Source organism: Pygoscelis adeliae, unplaced genomic scaffold, assembly GCF_000699105.1.
Source record: "Pygoscelis adeliae isolate BGI_AS28 unplaced genomic scaffold, ASM69910v1 Scaffold412, whole genome shotgun sequence".
NCBI classification, from domain to species: domain Eukaryota; kingdom Metazoa; phylum Chordata; class Aves; order Sphenisciformes; family Spheniscidae; genus Pygoscelis; species Pygoscelis adeliae.
The window spans coordinates 857,101-875,747 of NW_008824190.1; the positions used below are offsets into that span (position 1 = coordinate 857,101).

At 45.2% G+C, this 18,647-nt stretch overlaps 1 protein-coding gene across 2 annotated transcripts in view; it reads right to left on the reverse strand.

Annotated features, from left to right (window-relative positions):
* The window catches only part of ENOX2 (ecto-NOX disulfide-thiol exchanger 2), a 58,272-nt gene that overhangs the window by 33,416 nt on the left and 6,209 nt on the right, over positions 1 to 18,647 (reverse strand). Inside the window, exons 2-4 of one of the 2 annotated variants that reach the window (XM_009334697.1) lie at positions 10,865 to 11,008; positions 5,686 to 5,817; positions 583 to 738 (exon numbers count right to left, since the gene is read on the reverse strand). In XM_009334697.1, the coding sequence (XP_009332972.1) occupies positions 583 to 738; positions 5,686 to 5,817; positions 10,865 to 11,008 (432 nt within the window). Of the gene's footprint in view, positions 1 to 582; positions 739 to 5,685; positions 5,821 to 10,864; positions 11,009 to 18,647 lie in introns of both variants that reach the window. The other variant, XM_009334696.1, reaches the window with a different exon arrangement.

Here is an 18,647-nt window from a genome sequence, read left to right on the forward strand (position 1 = left end):
AATGATGCTTTTTCCCCCCCCTCCGGTTTTTATAATAAAAGTGAGGAGAAAGGGTCAGTCAGCTAGTTTGAAGGGGATCCTTGTTTCTTTCCTATAGCCTGGTGAGCCCTGACTGTCTGTTTCTTAAAGTTTTCTGTCTTATTTCCAACTGCCTCTACTCTCCTTCCATCACATTCTGCAAAACCCAGAGCATGAACTCAGCACAGACCACGCTGGCTGATCCAGCCCCCTTACCTCCGAGAGCTTGCTGTCTTTGAAGCCTTAGATGATACATGCAAGAATCACGCCATGAAGATTAGAGTTCAAATACCCAGGGACTGGAATGCTTTCTTTCCCAGCCCTTATTAATCTAACAACCAAAAAGGCTATTTACTGAAATGGCAAACACTCAGTGACAAGAATAGGCTTTTCCTATTGCTCTGTCACCTGCTTGCCAGCATCTAGTCATAGGTGACTCACCCCAAAGCAACGTAATAGCTCTTCTCTCATATACACTTTTTTTTTTATATATATATATATATGTCACACACACGTATTCCTACATAGACAGACAAACAGGAGAAAACATAAATAGACAGTTACGTGGGTTAGGTGGGAAGAGAGTGCAGCTTTTGCAGTGAATGATCTCCTTCACAGCAGGCATGTCCGGAGGGATGGGAGGTGGGACTATCCCCAAGCCTGGCATCATGGGGTTGATCGGAGGGATTCCAGTCATCATCCCAAGAGCGGGATCAAAATCTAAATGGGGTAAAGAATAAGGGAGTCAGGTAGTGGTTTGGACTCATACAGTAACTGTTTATTCAGACAGCAAATGGAGTACTCTCCCCACATGTGCCAGTGAAAATTAGCTGAATAAACAACAATAGAGAGGGAACATCACAATACAACTCACCAGAACTTTGGATTTTTGCCCTTAAAACAACTTTTTTAAAAAACCATTTCATTGTCGATTGCCTCAGCCAAATAAATTTTCTCTGTTTAAATAAACTACTTCCTTTTCCACTCTGTAGATACCATCTCCTATCTAGTGTCAAAACCTTCCCCAGTAAGGTTTATCCACATACAGAAATCTGTGGCATATGGAAACAGTGTAAAATCTAACCCAGTTTGGTTTCACTAAGTAGTTTAGTAGTGCAGACAGCTTGTGACACAGGGTTAAGGGCATCCACCTTGCAAACTAGACAAGTGCACCAATTTCAGCAGCTAAGAACGTGCCAGAATGATTCTGGGTAAAACACACAGAAGCATTTAAGGAAACACCTTACTGCATGTCTTACCTTGCTTAACTTGTTTCTAGGCTTTAATTAGCTTTAATTAGCTATCTAAGTAGCGTTTTACTTTGACTTTGTTCTTAGATTTGCCTCCAATGCCAAATAAAACTAAACAGAGCTGTCAAAGGAGAGGTATTTTATCTGTTCAGAAGTTGCGAACTCTGGGGAAGCAATACCTGTAGGCAACCAAAATGGAAACGGTACGCCTAGATGCCTTACGGAGAAGTCTCATGAGTTTGAGAATGTCAGCAACTAAGCTGTAAGGACCAGCTGGTACTATCGGGGTGAGATCTCAGGAAGAACTCCCTCCTGCAAGTGCACGACATCTTCTCTATGCTCTGCCACCACTACTCTCTTTGCAGAAGCAGCTCTGAAGACCTAGGCAATCCCAGAATACCACAGGACCCTACCACAGAATAGGGAATCCCGAGCACTACAGAGCCTTTGAGTCTGGCTGCTTGTTTCAGGTGTAGATGGATAAAATTAATTTTGCAAGGCACAGACAAAAGTTACAAATAAGTAGAACTGAGTGGTGCAGAGGCAGCATTTTCCTTTGATCCTAAGCTGGCATCATTTCAGATGCTATTCATATCCCTAAGGCAGGCAAACATTTTTGTATTCTTCTCTTCACAACCACTACTTACAGTAATCCGGATGCAAGACAACTTTTAGTGCCCAAATTGGATGTTTGAGTTTGGTAGCTGAATTTTGTTTTCCTTTGTATTTTGAAATATTTTACATGGGGCTACATTTCTGCACAGTTTATGTACATTGTTTTGCTTGCTAATTTGGATTTCCCTGCACTAGGTGCAAGTGTTGCTGTTCATTTTACGTCACACATGAACAGTCACAGTAAAAACACAGATCTGAGGCAAATCCTCTGCCACGAAACAGGCGTTTCAGAGGAAGGCACAAGAAATCTCCCTGTAGCCAACTGTGAAATATGGTTGTAGGGATACATGTGAATTGTATCCTCACCCATGGCCAGCTGATGCTGGGATGGCCTGGTCTGTGACACCTGGCTTGGAAAACGTGACGTTAAAGTTGCAGAATTTTAATATTTAAACTTTCATTAGTAGATTTCAGAGATGATACTGTCAAGAAGATCAGGCAGACAGCATGTTTTCAGCTACTTTAAATAGTATTTTCACCTGTCTTAAAAAAGAAAATAAAAATGATGCAAGTCTATCTTTAGACAGAGCCCCATTCCACAGCACAGGCAGCCTTACTGCTTCCTACGATGGCGCTACACAACTCCCTGAAACACCGCACACACGTTTCCAGAGGAAATGGGCTGTAAGGAATGACAAGGGTTGCCCTGAATGATCGAGGCTATACCTGTACAACTGCTATCTCGGGGCACAGAGGTCTTTGAGCTGGGGCTTGGCTCACAGGCTTGGACCAGGGAAGAGAGGATGGGGAGAGGCTACCCCATCCCAGATCTCTGCAATTTAAATTCATGTATTGCTAAGTTGAAGTTTAAGATGAAGGTCACCTTGTGGACGGCTGTGACCTTCAGTGACAAAACTTACTGAAGATGTGAGGTATCTGGAAAAAATCTGCAGGACTTAGTCCTAAGCAAATAACGTCCTGATCCAACCTGCAACAAGCACAGGACAGGCCCTCTCCTGAAGGGCTGGAAGAACGCTTGCCAAAACCAGCATCCTGGCCTCCAACCTACATCTTTTGGATTTCCTAGGTTTAGGCTGGGATGCTCATTACTTCCCTTCCTTTTGGCAACATCTGTGCCAGTAAACTCAGCTGTGAAGCATTAGACCAGTCTCACAAATGCTGCTGGTCTGGGCCAGCCAGTCCCTGGGCATGCAGCAGGTACCAGAGCAGACTCTGAAGTACCCCTCTAAGCAGCACAGAAGCCACCCCAGGACACCGGCTCTCCACAGCCTGTGCCCTGCTACACACAGCCTTGGAATCCTCCTGTTAAAGCACTCTCGAGATGGTAAAGAACCTCTTTGTTTTCCTGGAGCTGTACTCCAAAACATCAGCGGGGAGCGATCTGGACCTTGCCCACTGCTGCCTATCAAAAGCAACTGGAAGGAAGAGGAATAGCCAAAGCTCTCACTGCTGAGACAGCAGAGGATGGGAGATACGCGGAGCACACAGTGATCTGCTGGAAAACTCAGAGACCGTTCAAAATATCCCTGTGTTAGAGTCCAAGATCCCATTTGTCTTCCCAGCACAGTTTGATACAGGTACACCCAAGAGATCAAGAGCACGACCTCCGTGCTGGCAGCAAGAGGGGCAAAACAAGGTGCACTTCAGCCACCTCCCCACCACCCTTGGAAGGGTGGTAGCTGTTCTTCCCAGCCACCCTACAGCCAGAGGTGACAGGGGTCACGCTGGGCTACCTGCCACATGTCAAGGACACGCAAGTGAACCCACTGCTACAACTTTTGCAAGCCTCTAAATTCAGTCCCTTCACATTTTATAATTCTTCATGCCAATGAGAGGAGTCTCACCATGTCCTGGTAATTTGTTGCTGCTTCAAGGTTAGCTGACAGCAATGGGTATGGATGCCAATCAGAGAAAATCCTTAATGCAGGAACAGAGGAGCTTGGGGAATCCGAGGGAGGAGAAAGCCAAGATGGGGGTTTCTTTGATTAAGCAAGACTTACAGCTTTCTAAAAGCATGAATGGATACAATTATCAGAAGCAAAAGGACTAGCAGGGTAATGAACTATCACGTTATAATGAAAAGTAGAAAGCATGTATGCAAGGGCAAACAGAGCTCGTGGTTGTTGGATTTGTGGTGAGCCCCACTGTTTATTGCTCAACCAGCAACGTGTAAGGCAACTTGCCAGCTTGCGTAGAGACCTGCTTCTTCTGTTAAGAAGCTGAGCCCATGGCTACAGGCCAGCATCCAAGAGGCTTAAGAAGCAGATTCAGAAGAGCCAGTCTCCATTTTTAAGAACAGAGAAAGAAGAAAAAAGTCCTCGAGGACTCTAAAGAGTTCAGAAACATTAGGCCTGGCAGGTACTTTTTGGTGAAAGCTGCAATAACCTTTTTTATACAAAGCTGGCAGTGGCTGGAGGGAGTGAAAGGTGCTGTGCATTCATTTTAGACATTGAGATCTTCTTAAAGCGTCTCACAACTACATGCTTTACTTCATCTGTAGGAATAGAAATTGGCTGGTAAATTCTTAAGCATTTTTAGACTTTTTTTTACTGTGACCTGAAACTTTAGTCCCACCTAGCTTTCAGCAAAGATGGCATGTCAAGCTTCCATTGTCTCTCATCTTCAGTAGATACTATAGATACAACTAGTCTAAACTTCAGGCCATCACTGTGCTTGGGAACTGATCCATATTCACCAGAGCATCCTGCTCTCTTGCAGCCAGATCAGAAAATAATATTTTGCTCCTTCTAAAACATTCTGAGTTGTTTGTGTTGGGTGCAGACCTCCTGATCTCAAAAGGATCAAAACGAACATCACTCGGAAGCCTTCCCCTATTCTTACAGCAGGGAATGGGAGACCGGCTCCAAACTTGTGTGCTCTCCTAGGACAGACTTCTGTTGATTTTTACTTGACAGAAGCAGATGAGCAGGAGAATGACATGAAAACAACACCCCTACAGCAAAGACAAGTGTGAAACAAGGCCTAGGGGACAGAAGAGTACAGGCTGCATGCAAAACTTACGGCAAGTCAAGCGATGCTGTTAGTTAAACGTAGTATCAGCTGCACAGCAAGCTACCTGCTCTATGCCACAAGAGCAGAAATAGGATTGTAGAGTGCTGCCAACACAGACACTCCCTCCCCAGGTGAGCAGGCAATTATTCAGGCAGGAGACAGCATCTTTCTCAAGCGCTTCATGCAGTAAAGCACTGAAACAGTAATTTCATTTCAGGATTTTGATGCACAGGCATTCTGCACTGCTGAGAAACAAGGTACAGCACAGCTCTGTTCCTACAGGAGCTTTTTAACAAATCCTGGATAGGATGACTCACCCATGCGCATGTACTCTGGACTACAAGGTGGTCATTTCTGGAGCAGAAACCTCCATTGATTTCTGCCATATCCATTTTACTGCCCTATTGCTTCCCTCTTCATCTCCCTCCCAGCCTTCCTTTTAAGCAGTTCCAGTTCAGCTCAGAATAACGTGTTACTTGATATCACTGGTTTCCTGAGCTCTGCGTGGGACCCTCCTCCTGCAGAGTATCTACAGGTACCCCACAATAACCATTGTTTGCATCAAAAAACATGTATTCTCATTTCCTCTGAAATCAGTTTTAGAACTCTGGCCTCTAAGTAAATCACTTGCAGACATTAACGCATTTCAAACACAGCTTATTAATGTTTTTTGTATGCGGTAGGCATTTATCCAACTCAACTGAAATAGGTTCTTCTCAAAGACATGTTTGAAAGAAAAGGTGAGCACGGTCTGGATGAGCTCACGTACCAGGCAGGAGGGGCTGTCCTGTCATCCCCATGGGAGCCATCCCTAGATTGTTCATCGCAGTGGTCCAGGCAGTTGGGCCTGACATTGGCAAGCCCATCGGAATGGAGTCGAGGCTTAGATTTCTGCCACCATCTGCTGAGAGGAAAAAAGCGATGAAGAGCTTAGTGCATATCTTAACTCTTCTGCAAGGCATACATTGCCCAGCAAGGCTCTGCAGTATCAGCATCCAAAACCAGATTTGAACCTAACACATAGGAAAGAGCCAAATGAAAAAAAAAAACAACAAACCAGGTCTGTCCCTCTTGAGTAGACGACCTCTTACAGAAGCAAGGTCTATGAAAACACTGCCTTCCAAGAGCATCTAAATAAATTATGATCTATCCACTACAATCAACAGCTCTAAGGGGCCTTAAAGGAACACTGATTAAAGGCAAGGGGTACTCTCTGATTCCTCCCAGAAGATTTATGAACAAAGGACAAACATTCAGCAGGTATAAATTGGCATAATTGCACTGGATTTAACAGAGAGGGCCAGTCTGTTCCAGCAGAGAGTACTTCCACTGCCATTTGAAGACATTTCTCCTCCATGCTAAAAGGAGAAATGAAGCAAAGAACAACGTCATGCTGCTGACAGCAGCAGTACCAGTGTTACTTACTCAAGGTCTAGCAGAGTTATCTGGCAATCCAGGTGGAACCATTAACATTACACAAACACATGGCTTAATTAAGCATTCAAATCTTCTTCAGTGATTTAGCTAGGTCAGCCATGCCTTTAGCTGGTTACTTCCATGTACCACCGAGACATATGTTTGTTCTTTTTGTTTGCACGGGTTTTAACTAAAGGTGCCCAAATGCAAAAATATCTGGGTTTTTTTTTTTTAAATAAATGTTTAGCACAAGGTTAACTCTGCACAGGGGAAACAAAAAAACCAATCCCCACAAACTTTTTTTCATGTGGAAAAACACAGAAGGATTCATCCAGTTCAAAAAAGCCAACAATATCAACAGTGTTACTGACAGAAGCTGTATGAAAAAATTCCCAGCTCTAACCTGAAACTCAGAAGAGTTGATATTCTCTCATCTCGTATAACCCAGGACACACCCAGTGCATAGACTCCCAAAGCTCTCCTGAAGCTCTCCATAACACACCAGCAGGAGGAAATTTATTGACCATTTATCTCACCCTGTGATTTAATGATTCAGAATTTCTGTTCCCCACCTCGTTCCACCACTCCTCTCCTCTTGGCCTTAGAGAGGGGACAAGAGATCAGTTCGCCTTCCTGAGGTGCCACCTCTACGCCCCTGGTGAAAGTCTCCCTCCGCACTGACCCATCTTCTGCTAACCACCCAACCCACGTATCACTTGGGCCGTCTCCAAAATCCTCATCTCCCACGCTCAATTTAAATGAAGCACTGCCAAGGTCGAACACCTACCCTTGGCTTCATCTTTCCCTCCTGTCATTGCCAGTCCCACCACCCTTTGCAGTACAGTCACCCGTTTCACTTTTTACATTAGCCAAGCCCTACACACTAGCCCAATGCCTACACTGGAGTTAGCCTATGTACAAAATGCCACCTGCACACCTCTTTTTTCCATATCTGACAGATCTTATTGACTGGGGGGAAAACAGAACATCCTTTGAAATAGCTTAGACCTGATGCTCAATAGTCAGCAGACTTAGTCGAGTCAAATATGAATTAAAGCAGCATAAACAGAAAAAGAACATACTACACCCCGAAAAAAGGAAAATTCAGCGCTCTCTGCGTCAATGCTGAAATCTAACTTCAAGCATGGTTTTTGGAATAAGACTGACTATTCTAGGTTCACAGCAATGTGTTGCAATATAGTTAGATAGATGGCAACATGACAGGCAGGATCTACAGCACATCACAGCCGGTGAGCGAAGGAAATGGGTGCTTAATTACGGTATTTGTTCACCAATTAGAGGCAGTAACACTACTGTGAACCAACAGCTGACACTAACTTGCATTTTATTATGACAACCTGCTCACTCACTGCTTTTTAAGTGGGAAAAACCATGCACAAGAACATCCATTTTGCCTCAACATAAGAACACTAATGAATTTATTCCTTTCAGACTTGTATAAATCTCTAATCCTCAGCATTATCTACTTACTTAAAGGGGGCTTACAAGAAAGATGGGGACAGACTTTTTAGTAGGGCTTGTTGCAATAGGACAAGGCATAATGGTTTTAAACTAAAAAAGGGTAGATTCAGACAAGATCTAAGGAAGAAATTTTTTTACGCTGAGGGCGGTGAAGCACTGGCACAGGTTGCCCAGAGAGGTGGTGGATGCCCCATCCCTGGAGACATTCAAGGTCAGGTTGGACGGGGCTCTGAGCAACCCTGATCTAGTTGAAGATGTCCCTGCTCATTGCAGGGGGATTGGACTAGATGGCCTTCAAATGTCCCTTCCAAACCAACCCATTCTATGATTCTATGATCGCACTCAGTCGTGTTTCAAACAGTCAGCTTTTGTGACCTGTGGCCCACCTCTCCTGAAAAAATCAATGCTGAGCTGTCCCAGTTTTGTAACTCCTTTGTTTCAGGAGATCTGGGACAAGCCTGAACTTTAGTTATCACCATTCGCCTGTCAATGTGAGAGTGCACAGGCTACCAGGTCGGGCACAAAGAGAAAGAAACAAAGGATACCGAAGAAGTGAAATGGTATTACCGAGTTGGCAGCTGCTAGTTTAAAGGAAAGAAATGAAATCAAATATTAAGAAAGGAAGTACCAACATGAAAGCCAAAATATGCAGGAGAAGGCAGCAATGCAGTGAGATCATGGATCATCCCACTGCACAAGGGTGAAAAGCTGAGAGCTCCCTTGCTGTCCGGTAAGCGTCTGTCCAGAAGAGACTGCACCGGGGTGACACACAGAACGCCTACCTATCCCAAGCATACCTGTCCCAGTCCAGAACCATATGTATTTTTCAACAAATAAGATCACTGCATGTTATTCAAGTTGTGCAAGGTCCTGGTCTCACACCTCTGCATCCAGATGCCCAAATGAAAACAACATTTAGATTTTGCGATCGCAATGTGGGCAGCTGAAGGTTGTGCCAGAACAACCCACAGCCCTCTTCAAGGCTGCCCCGACCGCAGAAATCCTGCCAGCAGGGTCAGGGTACTGAAAGTCGCCCTGTTAGAGTGCACTGCACAGCTCAGCCCGAAGAACTTGGATATTCACCGTTTCCGACAGTAACAATCAGATTTTGATGCTTAAAAGGCAGATCTGCACTGAAACAATCCAGCGCAGGATTGTACACAGGTTGTCTGTGTATCCAGCATGTGCAAGAGGCACATGAGACATTTAAGGACCTCCAGGCGTATAAAGAAAACATGCAAAATAATGAAAAGAACAAAATAAACTCCTGACTCTACTCGCTTCCAACAGTCCTAGATGCCTCCTTTGGGGCAGGTGACAGACCCATCTACATTATCTGTACCCGCAAGCTGACTTAAGTCTCCCATCAGCTGGCATACATCTGACAGCAGAGAGGCAGAAACGACCACCTCCTTTCCAGAGGGACAAAGGAGCTTTCACCCAAAGTCCTCCTCCTCTTCCTGCACCTCTGAACAGGCCCCACATCTGCTTCGCACACCTCTGGGAGTGGTACCCAAGCACAAGGTACGTACATTTGGAAGGCGAGGTACTCACATGCCATCAATATGTTACCTGAATCCCAAGGGAAACAGTCGGGCTGTCACGCCTCCGAGGGACCCCTGATGTTCATACCTTCTTGGTACAGAACGGGCAGATCACAATTTTGTACCACATGACATTACACATTGCAAAACTGAGGTCACAGTTACATCGTGTTCCACACTTGGACAAAATCTCTACAAGGAGTGAGAAAGCTATCTTCTTGCTGACTGCGTCACAGAGACAACAGGATCTCAAAAAAGGAAAAGGAGTCCTGCTCTGGCTGCAAGGAGATGTCTTAGGGCAATTCATCTTAGTTGAATCAAGAAATGAGGATGTAGGAGGGTGAACGTGGCAGACATTTGTAACCAAAAAAAGCTTATCAGAGATAATCTAGAGAGGAAAAATAGAAAGCAGCTGCAAAAAAGACTGTTTTCTCAAGGGATTATAAAGGTGACGGTTCATTCAAACACAAATGGGAAAGGACAGGGAGGGAGGAGACGACACATTAGAAGGACAGGATAAGCCCTCGGTCAGGAGGCTAAGCTCCACACTCCCAGTGGAGCTCTCCTGTGCTCCCGCTATCAGCATCTCAAAACCATCCCTAAACTGTGCTGGACTGTTATCTGTAAAGTTCCACATTTTCCTTTAAGTTTCCTTTAAAGGATTTTTCTCTTCAGGGAAACAGATTTGGACTTTCTCTCTACCCAATTACATTTCAACCTCTCTTTCTGCAACTGCTTTGCGCATCGCCTTCCCTCAGTGAGATGGCCTTCTGCTGCAAAACGGCACCTCTGCCTCCGGTCCAGCCTCGTCCTTCCCCTCCTGCACCTGGCATCTCTCTATGGAAAAGTTACACAACTAAGTCCCGCAGACTGCTCTTTACGCGATGTATGTAACATCTCATCTTCATGGCATGAGCAGATGCCCCGTTTCCCCAGTCACACTGGTGGGATTGCAGTTTTCAACCACAGTATCATCTGCAAATACATTATTCCATCTGTTTTTTTTCCAATCACTCTGTGAGAAATACAAGGAAAATTTCTTAGATACCAGCTTCAGTAAGGCTCCTAGATCTGATGTTACAACATCACAAGCCATTATGGTCCATTTAACAATTTGCTTTTATTACATTATCTTAAACATGAACGTCTCCAGTCATTCAGGCTGATCTGCCTTATTATGCTTTTCATTGTGGTCATGATTTTAATATTGAGGTATTGTCCAATTAGAAAAAAAGGATAAATCTATTGGGACAGGTATAGAGATTCCACAATGCTTAAAAACAAAACAAAAATTGCTTTTGTTTTGCACAGGAACAGCAACGAGCACTCACCCAAAGCCATGCAAACATGGAACCACAAACACTGGTCTGACTGCAAGCAGTGCCAGACCACAACTTCATTTCCATCTGTCCACCTTCTGCATTAACACCTTAGCACAGCGCTGTTTTCAGTCTACACTTATGTGGATGCCTTCTCTACCAGCCACCGAGCTGCTACTCGGCTCACCTGGAGGAACGTTTGCTCTCTTCCTCTTCTTGCCCGGATCGCTTCCATTCTCAGCTGGGCTCTCCGACACCCGCGGGCCGGCAGCGCTGCCGAACTGCAGAGATTTGTTGTTGCTGGCAGGATCAAAGGACAGATGGTTTAAGCCTAAGAGAGAAAATACACTCAGAGACTTTCTTTAAATTGGTTTGCGATGGTTCAGGATCACAGTAATAAGAGAAATGCCCGGTCCCAGGTACAAGCAGCCCTTCAGGCCCTTAGAGGAATTGTGCCTCCTCTTTACTGTCCCCAGCTACGCCTGATCTTAATGTTACACTGATACCACTGTAAAATATTATTCACAAACATTAATCCCAACACCCACACAAATCAAACTGTTTGATACTGTAAACCAGGGGTGCATCTCCCCTGTGCTGTAAAGTATTTCATGTTTGGAAACTCAGAGACCAGAATATTTTTCTATTTCTTCCAGTCCAGGAATACATTTTTAATAGTTACTGAAGCTTCACCCAATTTGTCACCAGTTGTGAATTCACCCAGAATTATTCACTAGCAAAAAACAAGGCACGTCTTAGATCTTCAAAAACACAAGGTGCTATTTATTCAAGGAGTCTGGCAAGCAGTTGCCCCCCTTTGTAGCCGAGGAAGGGTGCTCTGCAACGCACATCCCCAAAGAGGGGAGCTCACAGGCCCAACCGACTGGACCAAACTCCTCCTCAGTCAAGTGATGGATCCACTATCAGAGTCCAGACAAACTTCTTCAGCCTCAGGGCTCAAGTCCCCTCTCCCCTACCCCGCAGCACAGGAACAGGTTTTCCTTTGCGGGCACCAACTTGTCTCCGATTCCCACTCCACCAGTCCTCAGTCACACCATCACCACCCACCCCATGCACTGGGCAAAGGCTAATGAGAGCCACAGGAGATGCTGGCAGTGCCTCCATATGCTTATTTTAAGAACCACAGCACTCAAAGACAGAGTGCCTTGAGTCCTGTTGCTCAGAGTTTGTTATTGATAGAGCAGATCTACCAATGAGTTAGGTTTACTCAAGAATAAATTTAGATTGACCCATATAAATTAAGTAAATCTAAGGTAAAGATATAAAACCAGAACACTTAAGATGGTACGTACCACCGAGACCCCCTTTGCCTGATAGCACACTACATGTTGGTTTTAGACACAGCTGTCCACCTTTTCAACAGCCATCATCCACGTTATGAGCTGAGATACCCCACCATCTTGGAGAACACCAACATAACTCACGTTTTCCAGGAAGGATCCTGATGGAGACACCAAGGCCCGTACAGACCCATGAAGACCAGAATTAGGTTTCAAAAACAGTGCAACTTTTTAAATATTCACTAACTATAAAGCACACTCTGAAATATCAAGTAACCAATAGTCTGAATATTACTCAAAAATTACTTAGCTGATCACTCCGATAAAGTTTTTTGTGTTTCCTGGAAGTTTTGAGTTTTTCCCCATTCACAAACATTCCCATCCCTACACAGGACAAGTTACTTCAGTGTCGAGCCCAAGTTTCACAAGAAATATCCAAGCATGTGTTTACCACACAAGTGAAGAAAAAGCAGCAGTTAAGAAGTAAGGAGAAATACGATGAAGCAGAACAAAAGCTGCCAGAAGTAAGTGCTGGCTGGTGCGATGGCTTTCGCACTGCCCCCCAAACGTCCAAGCACTTAAGCAACACAGAGCTGAAGCCTGGATGCTCGTGCTCAGGCAGCCAGGAGAGGCGAGCAGCGGCGTTGGAGCCGGCTGCGTGTGAAGAGCATCCACTGCACCACGCTCAGGCTGCGCACGCCGGGGCTCCCGCGGTCCCCACTGCCAGGATCCAGCGTCAGCCCACGAGCCTCCGAGGCCTCATTGCTAACACTTGCATTTTGACAGGTCACAACCCCCAGAAGCAAATCAAGACAAGGCAGATGGGTGCGCCACAACGTCTTGCTGTCTCAGTGCAAAAGGTTTAGTACAAGAGACTCCTATAACTACTCAGGCTGCCAGTCAAAAAAAAGTTGCAGGGGGAAAACAAATTGTTCTAATGGACACATGTCAGAAGAAAAGGAAGTTTCAGAAAACCCGCAAAGTGAAGGAGCAAGCACAAGGAAGAACGTCCAGTTGTAAATGCTGACAGCATGCCAGACTCCTACAACCTGATGACTGTAGTCCTCAGATGGTTTCTTCTCCTGAAATAGCTTCTTCGGAGTTTAATTCCTGATGTTCCCCCACCTGGCTGACCAAAGTTGTACCTATCTTCAGTGGCCTCTTCCACATCCCTGAGAAGGTGTCTATATCCCCACCCGCTACTTCCTAGGAGCCAAGGCTAATTAACGGGGGCTAAACCTCACTCCTGTCAAGGCACATCACCAGGACGGAAACTCAGAGGGGAACCAGAACAGCCACCATGGGGAGCAGGAAACCTGGATTTTGGTCTCTGTTCCCATCTTCTCTCCTGTGAGCACCCCAAGTACAGTTTCAGGTGTCTATAAGAGCTTTGAAGCCCAATGTTGTTTTCCAGCATCATCCTACTACAGCCAACTAGTTGTTTAAACGGTTACAGGATCTCCCTAGATAATCCTAGTCGCCCTGTAATGAAAATCAAAAGATTTATAGGAAAACTCAGTTATGGAGGAAGAAAAAATTGCAGAGGAACAGAGCTTGCTGATGTGGTCGTTGATACAGTGGAAGTGGGGAAAGGAATAAGGTTTTTTGACACAAGAGGCATTTGAATGAGACAACTTTAAAGGAATGGACAGTTTGGGTTATAAAAAGAAGACATTTGAGAAAATACTGTTTGGAGCTTTTTCTAAGACCACAAGAGAGCATTTCTAAGGGGAAATAAAATAAAACTGATACTACAGAAGCCCAACTGTATGGCTCAACAAAAACAAGGCAAAACCTGTCCACTGCATCTGAGTTGGGGAGCAGCGGGAAGCAACCATCACAATTTCAGGTCATCTCCCATTCAGTCACATGGGGGTCAAAAGGCTTTTATGGACAATTCACAAAACTGGGCAAGACTGGGGGTCTCTAGGGGATATCAGGAAACAGAGAAAAAAGGCAAACGGATGCTTAAACAACTGACCACTATATAAAGTAAGAAAAGCTAATTATGCAGATTTGAACCAAAGAGGATTGAAGAAAAACTGTTTTGCAGCTTCCAGTGCATTTCCTAATTCAGTGTATCTATTTCAGAGTAATTCTGTGCTAAATCATCTTTTAGACAATCACCCTCCACAGATCTGTGGTGGACATATTACAAGTGATGGTCAATTAATCGCACTTATGTGCCAGCAGAACGTGGTCCCAACCATTCCTGGCTCTCTAAAATGGTCTGTTTCTTAAAACTACAGATGACAAGAAAAAAGCACTTTGTAAACAATTCCAAATTACTGGAGGCTTCAAACATAAAGCTTCAAGTATGCAATTAAACACAGCAAGTTTTAGAGGGGTATACTGCCCTTAATTGAGCACCAAGTTCATTATTCTACCTTCTGTCATATTCAGCACTTGCAGGATGCAAGACTGAGGGACATTAAAATATCCAGCTTGATTTATCTTTGTCTCAGCAAACTCACTCTGAATAGTCAATGGGAAAAAAAAAATCCTTTTTGTGGACCCATATAAAGTGATAAAAATAGCTACATTTCTGCTAAGGTATGCCTATGTTCCTGGGGGCTGAAATCAGCAGAACTACAGCAGTACCAAAGATGACAATTATGCCATCTCAATGCACTGACGGGCCGAGGCATTTGTACCAAACCTTCCTCTAGACACACTGCAGCGTTGTGATTTCTGTTCTAGAGGATTCCACTTCCAAGAACTTGTTAATAAACATGGTTGTTGTGTACGGCTGTAAATAGACAAGAGTGGATACAGAGAGCCTGAAGGGGCTCTTCTCTTAGCTACTGAAAGGTGAGAATGCAAGAAGCAGCCAAAAAAAGTAAGTACTATTCAGCTGGCAACAACAATAGTCACGCCTGACTACACAAGATGCCTACAATGCTGTTTCTTAAATACCCCAAAGTCAAAATATCACTGAGGTCATGAGGGCTCAGGAAAACAAATCTCAAAAGCAGCAGGTTAAAAATAGAGAGAGGCCACACACAGCAGAGAGATAGGGAGAACAGAAAAGGAGCAGTTGTAAGATTTACCTCTATTATTATCCAGCTGATGGAAAAGGCAACATTAAACTTGAAAGTGTGTTTTCCCAGGCTTGGGCATAGGGAGGGATCCAGCCGGACACTCATGCCGCCAGGCCTGAAGTGGACAGACACCCTGCTCTGGCTGAAGATGACATGCCATACAGATGCTCAGCATTAACCAACACCTGAATGTTAACGCACACCACTCAGGTGATTACTTTCTAACCCACTGAAGAGCAAAGGCAGCTACTTACTCCAATTATTTCCATCATCAGTTTGAGCTAGGATGCTTGATTACGCTCTGCAGTATAGGAGGAGCACTCAGATGCTGCATCTGCTCTGATGACTGTGCTGGGGAGGGAGGCGGCCGTCTCCAGCAGAGGTGAGATAACAAGGAGTGAAAAACTACTTGCACTCTTCGCAAAAAAAATTTTTATTAACGTATTTTGGAAAAAAAAAAACCCAAACAGATTCCTTAGCTACAGGACAAACACTGGGGTCTACAGGAACAAAGGAAGTTCTCACAGCTGTACAGCCAGCACCCCTGTCAGTTAGGTCATGAGTCAAGCCGTAAGAAAGTGCCTGAACCAAGTGAACAGCTCATGCCAGACCAGAAGGGAGGCAGCCCTGCACCCTCCCAGCTGCCCAACACACCCCGTACACCCGTGCCAGCCCTGGAGACCTCCCGTGATCTGATTCAGCTCACACCCCAGGCAGAAATTAATGCAGCTCCAGGGAAGAAGATAAATTTCTGCTAAGATTAGTACATCCAAGTTGCTCAGGGAAGGCTCCAACCCTAACCTGACATACATAGGAAGGAGCAGAAACAGACCTACAAATGCCCTTAAGTCTTCAGCATCAGGTCCCATGACCCTGCCTATCCACCGCTTCTGTTTGCTTTGCAAACGAAGCACCGCATAGCTGCAAATCAGCAGGCAACTTGCTACGGATCAGCTGTGAGCCAGCAACGTCTCCCCTGCTTTCAGCATGCAGATTAACAAGAGGAGACCTATAAAAGGAGGAGAAGAGACCATGGTGACAGAGAACTGAACAGTAATTAATAAGTCCTTGTTTCTCTTCTTGTCTTATATCATTTCTACCTGGAAACATCCAGACCTCAGGCACTGGCATTAAACACTGCCCCAAAGGCAGCTACCTGAAGAACAATTGAAAAAGAAAAGAAAGGTATGTCCCCAGAATTCATCAAGCCCTGTGAAAAGCTCAGAAGGGCAGCTCAGTAATTAAAAGCGTTCCTGAGGAATTCTCCTCCCCGCTAACTCCTGCACCAAAAGGTCAGCCTGTTCATGACAACTTGTTTGAACAGCTGGCGAGGAGCAAAGGGGAAGGGGAGGCTGGTGCAATCGCAAGTAGAACACTCTTGAACAGGCACAGGAACATGACTGCTGACTTGATGACTGGACAGATGCTGTCCCAAAGCTCCCAGAGTCGTTCTCAAGTTAGGGTGATGAGCAGCAGCAGGCTACGCCTGCAGCACAGTCCCTTCCAGGCATTATGTGTCATTAAGAAGAGATGGAGTAAGGAAATCTCAAATCAGCCCCTCAATCTCTCCCTTCTCAGCCGATCCTTGCCATAAGTTTCACTGCTGCTCTAAGAACCTGTCAAATCTGCTCTGCAGCACAGGGGCAAGTTCGAGGTGCTGGCACCAACCTCAATAAATGCATACAGGAGCTGCTGTGCATGCCCAAGGACCAGCAGCAGAGCTTGGAAGACACCCTCCAAAATGAGTACTGCAGAGTTTGAAACAGGACCGGTTGCCTAAAAGGATAAAGTTCATCACATGGAAGAGGACGAGGTGGATATGAGTTTCAACCCGACAAGGAACATGGAGACATGTTCATCTTGTGTTACCTGCCAACGTCCTGGGCTGAGCAGCAGGCCAGGAGTCGCTGGGTGCCCAGCCACAAAGTTGACTTTTTCAAAGGAAGAGTCAGACCAGAAAAGGTTGCAGTGAAGTAAGAGCCAGTTCTTCATTTGGACCTGCATATATCAAAGCAGTCACACAAGTTTTTATCTGATGTCACTTAATTCAAAGCCGATCTTCCTTGCCAGCAAGAAAAGGCCTACTGCAGAGTTAAAACTGTTAGGTTATGTGATAAAAGCTCATCCCCACACACAAAGGAGCGGAGAGAGGCAGTGACGGGTGGGGAAACCTGAATAATACCCGACCCAACTCCTCCCAGGCCTGTTACAGGAGAGCCATCAGTCCATTAAAGCCCATATCCAGAAGCCCAGAGGAGCACAATGGCAGGTGGGAAGCCAAATTACAGACACACAGGAAGGACACTCTGATGGGGCCTCTCACGGGGCCGTCCCAGGAGAGCCTCGGCCCCAGCATCCAGGCACGAAACCCATCCAGATGAGTTAAAGCCAAAGCACCTTTCAGACTTGTACACCAGATGGCTGTGCCATCGTTCAGAGGGACCTAAAGGGGGAGTCTCCGCACCTTCGAGGCAGCTCTCTCTCTCCATACAATACAGAGGGAGCCTTGATAACCACCTTTTGAACAGCTAGACTTAACACTACTTTAATGGTTGATACCATTTTGGACATACTCCACTGTGCTGCTCAAACACAGCCTTAAACCTTAAGATGAGAATGCCACCTTTAGGAGAGGGGCTTCTTCTCCAGTTTGGACATACAGGCATACTGACTCTAAACTGTGTCAAAGCTGGTGCTCTACTCCATAAAAATAAATGCTATCCAAAAATAGGATAGCAGTTTGAAACCTGCTGAATTACTGGGACCTGTTGTTTGTGACACTTCAACCTTCCCATCACAATGTGTCACATAGTCTCAACCTGCAACTTCAGCAGCTTTTCCCCACGTGCAAGGGGATACCAAGGTCTCCAAGAAAAGTGTTGTTCTCACCAGTCACGCACTTCTGAGGGCCTTGACAAAAAAGCACGTCCCCTGTCATACACTAAATTACTACCCCGCACACGTGCTGACATTTCGTCCCAGTGCTACAGCCCTGGGTTTCATCATGATTCTTCCTCTCTACTCTCCTCAGGAAGCTGGGAGAAGCTTGGGGGTTTTGTTGTTTTTAAACAAAGTAAATTGAGGAAACTATTTTCCTATTAGATTTTTTTGGGGTCACACCACGGAGGAGCTGTGGTGTCCAGACACAAAGTGTGTTCTGTCAGGGTCACGCTCTCCTGTAAGAAGTCACATAGGATCAACTCTGCAAGTCAGGCCAATGCTTCTAAGTTTTCTAATCTTGGGTGAAAACAAAGACCCGGAGCTCTGCAGTAACCTGGTTGTTTGCTCTTCTAGATGACATTTTGCAGGCCTACAAATCTTCAACATCATCTAAACGTTGACACCTTAAGCCAGCCACTGAAAACTTTTGCAAGCCATGACATGTTGTAGCATACCTGCGTATTTTCCTTGCAAAGAACACTGCTGTCCCATACGCCTCTGAAGAACAGTAAGAAATGGTTTGCTAGCATATGGACTGAGGCTTCAACTGCAAGCTTATGAAGCTGACTTTCAATTTGCTAGTTAATAGGCAGCAAATATAAAGAATGCTAAACAGGCATAATACAATCACAGTGCGCCAGGCCAGGAATGTAATGTGCTGCTGCAGTCCACGCAAGCCATGGGCAAG